The sequence below is a fragment of the Lacerta agilis genome, chromosome 6, assembly GCF_009819535.1.
Source record: "Lacerta agilis isolate rLacAgi1 chromosome 6, rLacAgi1.pri, whole genome shotgun sequence".
NCBI classification, from domain to species: domain Eukaryota; kingdom Metazoa; phylum Chordata; class Lepidosauria; order Squamata; family Lacertidae; genus Lacerta; species Lacerta agilis.
Window position 1 is genome coordinate 80,341,968 of NC_046317.1, and position 16,460 is coordinate 80,358,427.

General features: G+C 43.7%; 1 protein-coding gene across 2 annotated transcripts in view; it reads right to left on the reverse strand.

Annotated features, from left to right (window-relative positions):
• LOC117049020 (disheveled-associated activator of morphogenesis 2-like) overlaps nt 1-16,202 on the reverse strand; it is a 72,873-nt gene extending 56,671 nt beyond the window's left edge. For both annotated transcript variants that reach the window (XR_004426908.1, XM_033153580.1), the window contains exon 1: nt 16,059-16,202. Coding sequence is in view for 1 of the 2 variants with exons in the window: in XM_033153580.1 (XP_033009471.1) it covers nt 16,059-16,094 (36 nt within the window). In the remaining variant the exon portion in view is untranslated. The remainder of the gene's footprint in view (nt 1-16,058) is intronic.
• Between the last annotated feature and the right edge of the window lie 258 nt (nt 16,203-16,460).

Genomic DNA, 16,460 nt, shown 5'->3' on the forward strand with positions numbered 1-16,460 from the left:
TGAAATAAAGATTCACTCCATGAACACTGATGCTTCTCCATGGACAATGGGGCTTCTATGCTTTCACCTTTGGTTTGCACACTGCAGTCTGTCTCCTGCCATGGAGAATCTGCCAGCCAGCAGCCACCACCCTCGACAGCATGAATCAACACCATGAGATCAACAGGCAGCTCATTCAGTAACCTACATTGCAACATTCTCTGCATATGAATTAAGTCCCAGAACTGAATACTGTACTAAGATATGACCATGGGTTTCCCCCCACCCCCAAGCAAAGCTTCGAAAAGAATCTCCCTGGCATATCGCCATTTATTAAACCAGTGCACATTCTCTGTGCTGTCAGAACAGGATGCAAGGGATGGTGTGCTTTGCCACAATAACAACAGGGAGAAAGAGGTAGGGAAACAGTTTTGTTACAATTGGAGCTCCAGAATACTTCATCAGAGCTGACAGTGCATGGCTGGGTTTTACGCAGCCTCAGCATTACTGGAATGATAAAGTAGCAAGGAACAAGGCCCATTGGAGAAGCCCTTTGCAGCAAAGTGACCCATCACGAGAAATATGCTGAGGTTCCCCCCACTCTCATTCCACACGGACCCAGGTCCCATTTGAACATGGCATGAAATATAGCCTGGGCAATTGGGAGCAAGGGAGAAGATGATGTGCAGTCCCCTTTCAAAAAAAAAAATGGGGGGAGGAGAACCTCTTTGAAAAATTGCATTTTGATGCACAAGCTCCCAAGACAATGCTAGTTTGTGCTGCACGATTTATATATAGGTGATCTATTTAAAAACAATCTCCCCACAGGCAGGCAGAAGGATGAGGAGGAGGGTTGCAAAGGAGAATGTGGTGGCTTGTAAATTGTCTCCATCTTTCTTTTGCCCTTTCACAGAATCATGTTAAAAATGACAAAATACGACCCAGATGGACTCCTTGCTGCAAGGAGTAGGAAGCTGCCGAAAAATGCAACCAACTATCTGTCCATCCAGTTCAAGGGATGCGGGTAGTGCTGTGGTCTAAACCACTGAGCCTCTGGGGCTTGCTGATTGGAAGGTCGGCAGTTTGAATCCCCGCGATGGGGTGAGTTCCCGTTGCTCTGTCCCAACTCCTGCCAATCTATCAGTTTGAAACTATGCCAGTGCAAGTAGATAAATAGGTATCACTGTGGTGGGAAGGTAAACATCGTTTCCACGCACTCTGGCACTCATCACGGTCCTCCGTGCGCCAGTAGTCATGCTGGCCACTTGACCCAGAAAACTGTCTTTGGACAAATGCTGGCTCCTTCGGCCTGAAAGCAAGATGACTGCCGCAACCCCATAGTTGCCTTTGACTGGACTGAACCATTCAGGGGTCCTTTACCTTTTTTTACCTTTTACCATCCAGTTCAGCACCTCTCCAGAGCTACCTGGTCCTTTAAAACTGAAGGTGTCAGGGATCAAAGCACACATTCTGCCACTGAGCTATGGCCCCTTCCCTAGGACTGCTCACCCTTCAGCAGACAGAGCTACCCAATCCAAATTGCAGTGTGCCGCGAGCAAGCCCTCGTCAGAAAAAGTGCTTGCAGAGCAAATTGCTTCAGGCATAACACAGCAGGCAAGACAAAGTCAAAATATAAATGAATGGAGATCAGACATTATTAACACGATGCTCGGTTGCTGGTTGGCCATTTCTGTGTTAGGTAGATCAGAGTTTGGGAGGTAGCCACCTAGGGATTGCAGAATCAACATTTGCTTTTAAGCACTGCAATAGGGAATGAGTTCACTCACACTTTCTGACACTGGGTGGTGCAACCTCCACCAGCACAGATTCCATGGATGTTCGTAGAGTGCACAAATTGTAGCCCCCATAATCGCCTCCACAACTCCACATACATCCAGCCCATGATAACGATGAGCATTTTGCTAGCAATCACATAATAAACAGGCAACTGAGCATTCAATAAACAAAATATTGACTGGTCAGCATGACTGGCTTCCTAACACTCGATTACTATCTTTTTCCTTCTTGCCAGCAGACCACAAACTTCATTGATTTTGACAGAACAGCCACAATACCTCTATAACATCCCTTGTGTATTTTTATTTTTGTTTTCATTTTTTGTAAATTTTAACCCCGTCTCCAAGGCAGAACGCGGCATTCCGTAATTGTTTGCAAACTGCTAAACCTTCTGCTGCTGGCTCCTCGAGCCGTCACAGAGTTCCCCTGTGCAGTTTCAAATGTTTATTACTTAATGAACTATGCGTAAAATAATATAGAAAGCTGTTGACATATCACTGCATCTGTTCATTACCTAGGTAATAATGCCCTGTGCCTTTTAATGAGTGATTAAAATTATCCAAAGTAATAAGAACCGTATTATCATATTGCTTATTAACATGATAATCCAATTAGCCTTGTGTTGAAACAATGATTATCAGGTTGTTAAACAGTGGCACCTAATTATTTTTAGAGACAGTTTGGTGCACTCTTAGCTCACAGGTCTGTATACTTGACCTGCCTTGTTCAGTGGAAAAGAACCAGTCTGTTAAGCACTAAAACAGATATGTGAAACTGCAGTTCTCTGGATGTTACTGGACTACGGCTCCCATGTTCCCTGACTGTTGGCTGTGTTGGCCAAGGCTGTGAGACTTGGACTCCGGGAGGGACAGAGGGGCTGCTTAGAAGTTCACTCAAGGTATTAAACAGAAGTTTCAGACCCAAAACCAGGAAGCCACAGGGAAGCATTGTGCTGACCTTCCTCCAACTTAACATAGTGGTTAGAGTGATGGACTACGGCCTGGGAGACCAGGATTAAAATCCCCACTCAGACATGAAACTCACTGGGTGACCTTGGGCCAGTCACTGTCTCTCAGCCTAACCTACTTCACAGTGTTGTTGCGAGAATCAAATAGGGAGAAGGAGAACCACATACAACATCGTGAACTCCTTGGAGGAAATAAGGAGGTGTAAATGTATAGCTTACTTGGGCAAGTGTCGGAGGACCTGTGTAACTTAAAAGAAAAAGGACAAGATCCAGCCTAACTAGGTTTCAGCAATCCAGTTTTCATTTGGCCACTCAAAGTTTATCCACTGCAAGATGATCAACTGGAGATGACCTTTTCAACAGTGTTGTTGAAGTGTTCAAATCAACACATATGGCTAAGAAAATCTATAAAGAAACTGGTCCCGGGCTGTTAAGTGGCAAGCAGTGGATATATTTGAGCACAAATGTCAGTGTGGCACACTGGTTAGAGTGCTGGACTGTGACCTGGGAGGCCAGGGTTCGAATCCCCACTCAGCCATGAAGCTCACTGGGTGACCTTGGGCCAGTCACCATCTCTTAGCCTAACCTACCTCATAGGGTTGCTGTGAGGATGAAATGGGAAGGAGGAGAACCCAGGGCTGGAGGAAGCCGATCGGGCACCTGGGGCAGCACACGTGCCCTGTGCCCAGGGATGGGGTCAACCACCTGCAGGGGCGGGGGCAGCCACCTATGGGGTGGGGTGAGCTGGGGCAGGACGCTTCGCGGGGACTCCGAGGAGTCTGCCTGCCTCCTCCCACTCAGTCGCCCTACAGCTGTTTGGGGCAACGCGGAGCCTGCGGGCACTCAAGCCATCTCGTCACTCCCAAGAGAAACATATGGCTCAGGTGTGCTGCAGGACCCGTGGTGAGTGCCACCCGCCATTTTGTCACCCCTTTAGTGGTGATACATGAGGCGGACCACCCCCCACTCCCCCCACCCCTGGGAGAACCATGTACACCAGCTTGAGCTCTTTGGAAAGAAAGGAGATACAGAAATGTAATAAACAAACAAACAATTGTGCCGACAGCATTTTGTGCTAACTGCAGTTTACAGGCCAGAAGAACTTCAATTTCTGTTCTTAGTTATCCTGCCTCTTCTGGATTTTCCAAACCTATCTGTGCATGAGTCCTGTTGTACAGTCTCATCACTTATGAAACCCTGCTCAGCTTCTTAACCAAGGCAATTTGTTGCTTTGTTTCTTAAGTTGTCAGAATACCATACTACTCCCAACACCTGTTTAAGCAAGCAGCAGCAGAAAAAGCTCAACAACTTTCGGGGGAACGGAAAAGAAGCTCAACTTTTTCTGTCTGGATTTTCACTGTTTGAAATATGACAAGCCTAATTTTGGGCAACCAGTGTTTGCAGTATTCTTTGTAACTGCATTTTCCAGATCCCGATCTGACAACAAAGCATAGTAGACAGCAGAGATTAATGTGTTTGGAATTGGGAAGGGCACCCAATATTTATTCTCACCCTGAGACCACTATGAAGCCTGTCTAGGCCCAAGAATCACCCGAAGCTGGAGCCAGTCCTGGTATAATGCTAGAGCTGAGAGAGAAAATGTTATTTTCTATGCCTGACATCCAGCCATCTCCACAAAACCAGCTATTGCTCACTCATCAAAGTGAATGTTCAGATTAGCAGTTCAGCATCTACTTATCGGGACCCAGGTGGCGCTGTGGGTTAAACCACAGAGTCTAGGGCTTGCTGATCAGAAGGTCGGTGGTTCGAATCCCTGCCACGGGGTGAGCTCCCGTTGCTCGGTCCCAGCTCCTGCCCACCTAGCAGTTCGAAAGCACATCAAAGTGCAAGTAGATAAATAGGGACCGCTCCAGCGGGAAGGTAAACGGCGTTTCCGTGCGCTGCTCTGGTTCGCCAGAAGCGGCTTTGTCATGCTGGCCACATGACCCGGAAGCTGTCTGCGGACAAACGCCGGCTCCCTTGGCCTATACAGCGAGATGAGCGCTGCAACCCCAGAGTCGGACACGACTGGACCTGATGGTCAGGGGTCCCTTTACCTTTTTATCTACTTATCACAAGAGGTTGAGGAAGGATCTCCTTGAAGTTACTGAGCATTCACCAAATGATGCTCCCTCCAATATTTCATTTATAGCTCATTGAATCATTGAGTTCAAAGGAGCCCAAATGAACTCCCTGCAATGGGGAATGGCAGCTAAATAATCCCCGACAGTTGCCTCCCTCTGTATCCCATCACCTGAACTGGGCAAACCTTTGGAAAAGATCCAACAGCAACCAGCCTAGCACATTCAAGAACCTGTGATTCTTCCCAGTGTCTAATACTCAAAGGTGTGCTGAATATGCTTTATTAGCCTTATCAGTAGTCAATGACACTGTCAACATAATGGGTGCTTCCAGGCAACCTGTTAATGGAGCACTCCTTCTGATTTGCTTGTGCAAAGTTTGCAGAAAGGTTGTATGAAGTTAGCTGTTTATGGCACATGTCGTTCTGATTTGTTTGGCAGGGAAGGCTTAAGTGGTGTCACATCAAACACTGGTCGTCCCACACTCTGCAGGGGGGCACTTTCCCACTCACTTTCCTTACTGCAAAAGTCCATTTTCCCTTTCTTTTCTTGGAAGCAGGTTTGTAGCCCAAGAGTGCCAGGTCCACACTAATTGTGTACCCTGAATCTGGGCGTGAATCCCACCCATGAAGCAAGGACAGTCTGGAAGTGTGAAATGTTTTAGCATGACTAAAGCAGTCCGGGAAATTTGCACTCCTAAAGGGAGGGGAGGGGTTTTGTAATCCCGCCACGTCCTCTTTGAATTCTTAAGCAGTCAGTCAACACTACATCCGATCTGGCTCTATGAGCAAAGTAATAATGACAAAGGACCTGCAGGTCTCCCCTCTCTTTTCTTAGTTGATAAAGGCTTGGGATAATCTAGTCAGGCATAATAAAACCAGAAGGTGTATCACATCTGCTGGAACATAGCCCTGACACACTCACAACACCCCGTTTGGCTGTTTCTCGCTGCTTGCCTTTCTGACACTAGTGGCAAGCAATTTCCTTGGAGATGTTTGATCATTATTTCTTGCTTCGTTTGGCCGAGCACTTTAGCTGCCAAATGTTTTGACGAAGTGTAGCTGCCGACTAGATCAGCAGCATAACTCCACTCATGGAATGACCCTGTTGCAAAGGGTCTTGTGACACCTAACCAAGATTCGCAGTCCATCTGGCTTGTGAGCGTTGTAGAAATGTGAGTAAAGAGACAGGGATGAATTGACAGCCAGCCCAGCACTTGAGTTTAGCCGAGTCATTTTCGAAGGGGTATTAAATGCTTGTCTCATTAGACATCTTGTCCAATTTCGACCTTGTTGCCACAATCGGAGTTTGGTATAGAGATATAGATTGCGGTGGAGTGCAGAAATAAATAGTCTGGGAAGACTGCAGGTTGAAAGAATAAAGAAGGTTTAACACTCCTGGCAAACAAAGCCATTCTGAGTACAAGCTTAACTATGGCCACCGTGGAGTGATGGGGTTAATAAAAGGAAGGCTCAATACTAACAGGCTGAAGAAGAAGCAGGAAAGAAGTAAAGAAAAAAGAATCTGTAAGAAGTTAGGAAAGAATCAGCGAGGGAAGAATAGCTACTTGGCTACATTAGTAAAGAAACAGCCAACTGGATGCACTATAAACATGCAACACCAGATGGCACCAGAGAGCAGGAAATTTTAAATGCAGTTTTCCATATATATATTTTTTTCTTTTGTTAAAACGATCTAATTTCTGGCTTATTTAAAGCGGGTTTTTCCTGTGTTTAGATCCACCCTAGATGGGGACTTCCAAGCAGCTCCTGAAGCCAGCCAGAGACAACTGCTGAGACTGCCGCTGCTGCATTTCCTGGGGACATTAGATGAAATCTGGGGACTTTCCGGGGATGGAATATGTCCAGGGACTTATTCGCAAATCCAGGGACTGTCCCAGGAAATGGGGGACATCTGGTAACCCTACCCTGGATTGCCTTTTCTATCGGTCCCCTACTGGTTCATGTAACTTACTGCAAGCACTGCTGTTTTACTTCCAACAATCAGAAGGGTTGTAGTTCATTGATAGAGCACCAGCTTTAAATGCAGAAGGTTCCAGGTTCAATCCCTGGCATCTCCAGGTAAGGTTGGGAGACCCCTGTCTGAATCCCTGGAAAGCCATTGCCAGACAATCAGTGTGGACAATACTGAGCTAGATGGAGCAATGGTCTGACTCTGCATAAGACAGCTTTCTGTGTACTCTAGCAAGTGATATCTCTGCACTCAAATGCATACGGATGCAGATGTGCATTGCCATTCATATCCAGTCCCTACAGACATCGTGGAGGATGTTGTTATCCGCACTATTAGTGCATGTGCACATGTGAACCAATATCTTACAGATACATTCAAAGAAATATCGGTCTGAGGATCTTTTCTGGAGATGATTGAACTCTGCAGACCTAGTTTCAATGCACATTTTTAGTTTAGAAACTAAACTATATTGCCTTGCTTATTTCTCTTATAAGCAGGAAGCAACAAGGATCAACCTAAATAAATGTAAGTGTTTATTTATACAAAATGTCTGCATGTGAAACTGCTTTATCAGCTTGAAGCACCGATACTGGAAGTGAAAATAGCAAAATGGATAATGGATGTAATTCACACAGGCTACCTACTCCCACATGATATGGATCATAAACTTCTAAAGTTCATCTCATCAACCATGCACACTAGTTTATGGTGGGAAAATTCCCCAGGGAATTCCCCAGCTATTATGGATAAGCTATTTGGTGGGAACCACCAGAGCAGGCATAGGCAAACTCAGCCCTCCAGATGTTTTGGGACTACAACTCCCACCATCCCTAGCTAACAGGACCAGTGGTCAGGGATGATGGGAGTTGTAGTCCCAAAATATCTGGAGGGCCGAGTTTGCCTATGCCTGCACTAGAGCTTCTCTGGATAGGAGTTTACTTAGCTTGAACTATCACATGCTTTCCTTCAATGGTGCCATGCTCATTGCTCGCTCAGAGCAAAGCCAAAGTAAACACATTATTTGAGAACATGAGCAGAGTTCCAGTTGAACTGAGTTTCTTAATAGCAACTAGCCCACCCATGGCTACTGGTCACACATTCAACCTGCACATTCATATCCAGCATGGAACTGAATACCAACTGCTGGGACCAAGAACTGCCTTTGTGTCCTGTTTATAGGCTTCCCAGAAACATCTGGTTGGAGAAGATGAAGCACTGATCTGATCCAACGCAGCTCTTGTGTTCTTCTATCCCTATCTGGAGCTGCTAGCTAGGTACCACAAAAGATAAGTAGGGTTGGATAAAGAACTTCAATGCATTTCATATACAGTACATTAGAACATCAATCATTCTAATGCTAGAAGGCTGATCAGTATTATTGCAATGTAAGGGGGGAAGGTAAAAGTGGCACATTCTATCATATGTAGTGGACATGTAAGGTAGTAAAATAATTTTGGGAAATGATATATAATGAATCAAGGGGGAAATGTTTAAAATAACTTTTGTAAATAAAATAAAAAACCTGAAGCCTTTCTTTTGGGAATTCTAGGTGCCGAAATCCCAATGGAGCAGACAAGACTATTTATGTATGCGACCACAACTGTGCGGATGTTATTGGCCCAGAGATGGAAAGAGGACAAAGTCCCAACCAGAGAAGAATGGCAGATTAAATTGATGGATTATGCTGAAATGGCAAAAATGACTAGAAGAATCAGAAATCAGAAAGACCAAAACTTTAATAAGGAATTGGGGGTGGGATTTATAATTTACCTTAAAAACCATTGTAAACAGTTGGAATCGTTAGCATGATTGGAATAACACTTGTATTTTAATGGCGGATCTTGGATATAATGAAGATGTAAAAGATTTGGATTGTTACAAAAGATGCAGGAGGAAACGATTAATAATAGGACCCACAAAGGGAAGGAGGGAAGTCCAGGAGATTCCTTGGAATCTTGTTTTTACGTTCTTTGTTGGATATGTGATTGTAAAATTCTCATTTGAAAAACCAAATAAATAAATTTATAAAAAATAAAAGTGGTTTTTTTTTTAAAGCTAACAAGTCCATGACTGTAGCGAAATCTGGACTCCCCAGTTTATACTCTGAGCCATCATTCATTTACTACAGCTCCCTTAACTCTCCCCGATGTAGACTCCACAGCCACAGTCAGCTGCAGTCTCTGCTTTGCCAGCATCCTGTTATAACACAACTGACCTGACTCTTCAGCGCAGTCCAGCCTTGGCTGCTTCTCTGAGTTAATAAGTCCGTTTGGCGTCAGCTCCAGCTCCCTCAAGGGGTTTGATAAATTGAAAGCCTCCATGTGAAATGCAAGTTACGCCCATTATGTCAGTGGAATGTACTTCCAAGTGTATTTAGGATTATATCTCCAGCAGTTAAATCAAACATGGGCAGACTTTCTGGAAATAGGTGTAATGCTTCAAACCAACTTTGGAGCCACAATTATCTAAATGGCTTTTAACCAGCGGTCTGCCAAAATTGCATCAACACAGAAGCACTTTCATCAGAGGGGATTATGCGTTGAACGATCTACTTGTCACATGGGGGCTTTTCTGCCAGCGATACAACCCCAAAATAGCCCCCTGCCATTTTCTTGGAGAATTATGTATTGGAAAAGAAATGTCTCCACTTTATCCTAAAGTTTGCAGCTTGGGATGCAGGAGAAATTTGGTTTAGAAATGTCTCCACTTTATCCTAAAGTTTGCAGCTTGGGATGCAGGAGTAATTTGGTTTAGTTTGGATTTTAATGCAAACCTACCAAATGCTAGGAACATGGGTGGCTCTGTGGATTAAACCACAGAGCCTAGGGCTTGCCAATCAGAAGGTTGGTGGTTTGAATCCCCGCGATGGGGTGACCTCCTGTTGTTTGGTCCCTGCTCCTGCCAACCTTGCAGTTTGAAAGCACAAAGTGCAAGTAGATAAATAGGTACCACTCCAGTGGGAAGGTAAAAGGCGTTTCTGTGCACTGCTCTGGTCTGCCAGAAACGGCTTCGTCTGCAACTGGACCTAATGGTCAGGGGTCCCTTTACCTTTACCAAATGCTAGGACAATATGCAAACTGAAACACAGCTATCTTGCAAAATTTCGTGCTGCTCCAAATTTTATGACACAGTTCTCCAACCAAATAATGCGTACAACAATGTGCATATTGGAGGGGGGGAATATAAAAAGGCATACATTCGTGAAAGTAGCATATAAGAATGCCATTATATTACAGGAAATTACATGCAAAAAAAGGAGTAGCAAGCAAAATGACAAACAAAAATGTTTATATTGGGAGAAATTTGCACTATGATGCTTACAAGTTTTCATGAGGACTTTAAAACAAATATTGCAAAGCCATGCAGAAATGTAGAGAACTTAAGACTGAAAAAATGAGAAACTGTGAGAAACCAAAAATTGACATACCCCCCCCTTATTACAACACAGTTTGTTGTACTGTAGCTTTCAGCATCAGCCACACATCTCTCAGCATGCCTAGCAGCCTCACTGCTGTTGTGAAGGTTGCTTTTGAAGGTGTCCCTACATTGCTTGAGTAATAGGTAAAGCTTCCACCCGCATGATCACAACAGATGGCCTGGTTATGCACCACAGATTATTTGGATTATTTGGATATTTCGTGGCCTCATTTGTAGATCTCTTCCCTTAACCCTCAGCATAATCTTGTGAATGCTGAGAAGATCACAGCTCTTGGTATCAGGGCTGTAAGCCAAATGACCTCTTCCTCCTCCCTTTATAGTTCACTTAGTTTTAATCAACCACTTTGCAGCACCATATTCCCCAGGCTTCTTATCAATTTTGTTAGACTTTTAGTTAAAGGCCACCTCTCCTATGCAATTGATTTCCCCCCACCGGTCCTTGGCAAGGTTGTTTGGGGTTGATTTTTTTCACTGTATATATACAGCAAGTGATCGATTGCATTTAAATAAGGCAAAATTAATCTATATCTCTTGGTATGTATATTCATGGACTCCAAAGAGATCTTTCGCAGCTCGGTTCATAGGCTCTCTCTTTTTCATAAACGCTACATTTCAATGTAATTTTGTTCAGGGACTGGAGAAATTGTTAAATAAGACCTTCCAGAAGAGCTCGGTTAGTAGGAAGGTCTTGTAGTGAACTTAAATGGATGCTCACCACTCCAGGTTCACATGAAGAAGCCAGTTTACATCTGGTTTACCATGGGTCAACCAGGTATCACTGCTAACATTGATTGGTGCCTTCTGTGCATGAATAACATGGAGGCTCAACAGTGGTCGGTCAATGGTAGATATGCTGTCCATGTTCCTCTAATAATATTTGCTTCCATGGCTATTGTTTGCCTGTTGACTTTGCTGGTGGTGGAATACTGTATATGATTGCAACTGCTTTATATCACTGTTGGCCATGGTAGAGTGACCACCAAGCAATCCAGGAACTTTGGATTGACATGCCCTGTTGCTACACATTGTTACAAGGAAAGACCATCTTCCATATTTATTTTCTTTTCAATTTACTATGACAGTAGAACACCGGAAGCAAAATAGCATCACAGTAGAACACCGGAAGCAAAATAGCATCAAAGCATAAACCGGAGTAGCTCTAATTCCCAGCCCCACCAATTATTATTTGTCTTCGCCAACTAAAACGAGTTTACATTTTTCAAGATAAATCATGGCGGATTGGAAGCTAAGGATGCTACATGTTTACTAAGTGGGTAAGCCAGTAATGCAAATAAGTAAATAAATAAATCACAGACTGTTAGCAAAAGGGTAGCCTTGGCTAACAGGACAGGATCATGAACCAACATGAAGCAGAGATTCACCAGCTCTCCACCATCCAGCAAAGAAAAGGAAGGGGGGGACATTTCAGAGACATGAGTACTCTGTAAAGTAAATAAATAAAAGTTTAACTGCAACCCTGGTTTAAATTAAGCTGGTTTAAAGCTATTGACAACCAGTGTTTCTTTCGGGGGGCAGGGGTACACATACCCCTAAACATTTTGTGAATCTAAGTTTGTCTCATTGAGGGGCAGTATTTTAATATGAGTAGGAAAATGAGAGTACCCCTAAATATTTTTTGAAAAAAATTAAGCACTGTTGGCACCAATAGGATTTGAGCAGCCAGTGTACATATTGGCAGCTGAAAGCTTGATTAATCTACTACTGTATAAACTAAGAAAACCCACCATCCCTGATTTCAGCTAATTAGAAAGTACATGGGAATCAAAATAGTGTGGGGCATTTGCTTAGATGGATAAGGGAACTGCAGGATGACAATTGGAAAGGAGGCACAAAACAGAAAATTTAAATGTTTGCATTACTATACAGATTAGCTGTGGTATTTTGAATGAGTGCATTTTCTAATCCAATCCGCTGATCTGCACAGATATGTTTTCCATCATACCAATATGATGTTACCCACTTAGAGGTTTTCTAACCATCAAGCATGTGTGTGTGTGTGTGTGTGTGTGTGTGTGTAATAAATAAGATAAATAAATAACAGAGTACAAAACCCAATCTAACTAGTTAATTGGAAAACCATTTCAAATGCATCACCTAAAGCAGCAGCCCAAGAACCAGAACCAGCCCTGCGCAAAGAGGGTTTGGAGTGCTCTGCCAGCAAACATTCTGTTTTAGTGACACTGACTCCAACATGAAATACTATCTCGTGGGGAAGCATTTCTGATTAAAAACCAATTTTAAAGCTCTCATTTTTAATCTGTGGTTAATGAAATCATCGGCCCGCTGCCACAATTAATCAAATAATAGTAATCTGCATTATGGATCGTATTTCAAGTAGCCCTGAGGGAAACTTTGCATCAGCACAAGGATTTTTCTTTGCACAAGGGAATGTTCTCCCCCCCCTCTCTTCCCTTCACATGCCCCCTACAGCTGCTCTGGGGGAGGGCACTGCACATGTGTGGGGTGGGGAGGGGGAAAGTCCCATTGTGCAAGCAGAACTTGGTCCATTTTAACCATGAGTCCATCTAGCGCAGTACTGTCTACATTGACCGGAATCGGTTCACCTGGGCTTCAGACAGAGGTCTCTCCTAGCCTTACTCTGAGACGGTGGAAACTAACCTGGCACCTTCCGCATTCAAATCAGATGCTCTCCCTACTGAGCTAAGACCCTAAGTACCAAAGATTGCTGATGATCCTACAGCTGTTGCACTCCTGGATCTGCTCACTGGAAGATGAAGGCACTAATGGCACTAATGTGAAGATCCAGCCATATCCATATATCTGTTAAGCAGAAAGTGTACCTTTCATTTATAAACATGTAATGGAACATGCAGGTCCATTGCTCCAAGCATTTTTATATATATAGTTATCATTAAGGATTTGTGTGTGTGTTACGAAACAGATGGACAGGGAAAGGTACATCCATCATCGCCACTTTCAATTCATAGTTTCCCCCCTATCTTTCCCCCCTCTCTTTTCTCCCAACCTCAAGATGTCTATGATAAAAGTGTCTTTCACTAAATGTAAATGAACGGCTCCAAGCATTTTATTTTAATAAGAATTTATTAATTTTCCATAACAAACAAATAAAACACCAACATTAACCCAACACCTAACTGAAAATAAACAAATACAAATATACCAATAATTCTTCTTCTTGTACCAAAAAAAAAAATTTCTTGTTCGAATCTTGGCTCAGACTTCCCCTGCCTTTTCACCTTCGGTTCTAATTCCAAATATTACTTTAATAACTTCATATTCCAAAAAAACTCAAATTCATTTTAAAAAGTTCACATCTAAACATTCTTCTTGAAAAATCTTATTTTCTAATATACAATATTTTTCCCGTTCTTAACTTAACAAAAATCAAATCATGTTATAACTTCATATTAATTCGACACAAAATTCTAAATCTTAACGCATTATTCTCAAAACAGATCATAACAAATATCCTCTTTCCCTAAAACTGCTGCTAATAACAAAAATTCAAATATCCCTTTTCTTATTAAAAAGCTCAAAGTCTTGACACACCGGTTTCAGAGTACCATAATAGATCAATTTTTCTTTACCCTTAATACAGTTCACCCTATCCCCCTTCTGTCCATTTTCTTTGCTCGTCTTGCTCCGGTGCCGCTCCTCGAAATGTCCTTTTTCCTTGCAACTCCACAGATCCAGACAAAGTCCATAACAATCCTTGCATAGAGCATCTGGGTACACGTATCCTCTTCTTCCAGCTTCTCCGGTTCACAATACCATTCTTCTTTTATTTGTAAACATAGTAATTTTTTCACCAACGCTCCCGAGCTCTCACCTCGAGAGTTAGATATAACAAATTTCCCCGTCCTGGGTCTGCCACCCCCGAAGGACGTTTCGTTTTCCCGGAGTCGCCAGACCATTCTGCCCTGTTCTTCAGCCATCCCTTTCAGCTCTTTGCCAAGGTTCTCTTCCAATGCAGCCATTTCCTGAAAAGTCTCCTCTGTGGGGTATATCTTTTCTGACATATCCCGGTTCAATATCACCAATTTTTGATTGAGCAGTTCCAGTCTCAAAAAAGTAATCCTTTGATCATCACTTAGCTCATAGTTCGTAACCAACTCAAAAACGAAACCCAGCATGGCAGAAGCGGGCATAGGTGTCAAATTACAGTTTCAACTTCCAAACTTCTCCATCTTAGTGCCAGTAACTTTCCACTCAGTCACAATCTTTCGCAGCCATTTTCCCTGTAACCAGGGCGCAAGAACCACAAATTTTAAAAAGAGACGCCATCGCGGGCGGTCGTGGGTTGCCTCGGCTGCGAGGCGACCCAGTCCATCCCGGGGGTTGGAGCCCCGCTACCGCAAAGCGGGGCTCCGGTGGGGTGCGGGAAGAGCGTCCCGCACCCTGGGCTCCCCGGCGGGCCCATTATGGCTCTGAACCCTTCCCTCGTTCCCCCGGTAAAGGGGGAGTGGGGGTGAAGGGACAACAGAGCCGGGCTATAGGGGACATGCCCCAACCGGGACGTGGAGCGGCGGCCGCCGCTCGCGACGAGCGTCAATGTTCTACCTGTCAAGATTGGAATTAAAGAAACCCGGTGGTTGTGAGTATTGGATTGGACTTGTTTTTTGTTCTATTTTAACGATCCGGGAGGTATTTGGAAAGGAAGCCTGCCTCCCTCCCCTCGGAGGATAGAAAATAACCGGTTTAAGAGACTGCTGTTACAATGATGGTTACAAAGTATTTGAACTTTGACAAGTGAGACTTTTTCGATCTCCCTTTGGGGAGCAAGTTTGTGGCTCCAAGCATTTTAACCTTCCCACTCCCACCCCAGCTCAGCTCACTTTAGTCAGAGAATTCAACTAAACATTAGGAAGAGCTTTCTGACAGTCAGAGCTGTTCTACAGTGGAGTGGGACTACCTTGGATGGTGGTGGACTCTCAACTGGAGGTCTTTAAACAGAAGTTAGATGACCATCTGTCCGGGATTCTTTAGCTATGATTCCTGCAAACTTAATCCATTCCAGAAGTCCATTCTTAAACCAAATCCGTTCTTAAACCGAGGCGCGCTTTCCCTAATGAGGCCTCCCACTGCCAGTGCCCTTCCACTGTTTGGATTCCGTTCTTAGACCGAGGTAAAGTTCTCAAACCAAGACACTAATTCCGGTTTTGCGGAGTTTGTAAACCAAATCGTTCTTAAACCGGACTCTTCTTAAACCGAGGTACCACTGTATTGAAGCAAGGCAGGGAAAATACAAAGCAACAGCGAGCAGTGAGGGAAGAAAGGAGAGGGGGTCTCACTCGCCTTGCCTGCAGGATCCACTTAATGTAATGCATAGGCGCGCACACTTGCACACACACAACTCTCACTTGATACATGAATGAAGCAGACACAGGAATAAATGCACATGTGCCCATCACATCTACTTTGGTCCCTAACAGTTACTTAATGATTATCTAGGCTCTTAGGCTGCTATCTCCAAATCACTTAAGCTTGCCTAATCTTGACAATGGGACAAAAGTGGATCCTGTGAAGTATACTGCATTAAGAAGTCTGTATGATCGCTCTATAAAGAGCTAACTCAAACTGATACTTCTTATCCACCAACAGGCATGTAAGTGAGGTGCACAGGAGTGCAGTCTTAATTCTTAATTGATGGACTCTTCTTCCTATGTTAGACAATCTAAAATATCCCATGATATTTTAGGGCTTCCATATAACAAAATCCCAGACAATGCTATTTACAAGTTGCTTGCAAGCAGGCTCATATTAGTTGTGCCTAGCAAATGCCACTGGCAGCTAAAGGGAAAAAGAATGTGTTCCTTTACCTGTGGAACGACATCCAGTGCTTTTGCATTCTCCATCGCGTCTCCTTATTTCAGCCGTTTCCCACAAGAGTCTATTCTGTTGTTTATTTATGAACACTTGCTTTTCCACCGTACAGCTTTTCCCTTTTCCCACTCTGCTTCTCAGAAGTTTTCGACCAGAACAATTATTAATTAATTGACCATTTCTTCCTCGTACCTCAACAAGAAAGGGAAGTTACCCAGAGGGTTTCTGGTAATCACCTCTGAAGGGAGGGAGGACAAAGCTTGTTTGCTTTATTTCTGGTTTCCCTTTTAGTTACTTCCTGTTAGTGGCTATATCAGAGACATAATCTAGTAATACACCCAGGTTTATTTGAGAGCAGTGCCTGTTGGTTGCTGGAGCAACATTTGAGTCGGGAGAGC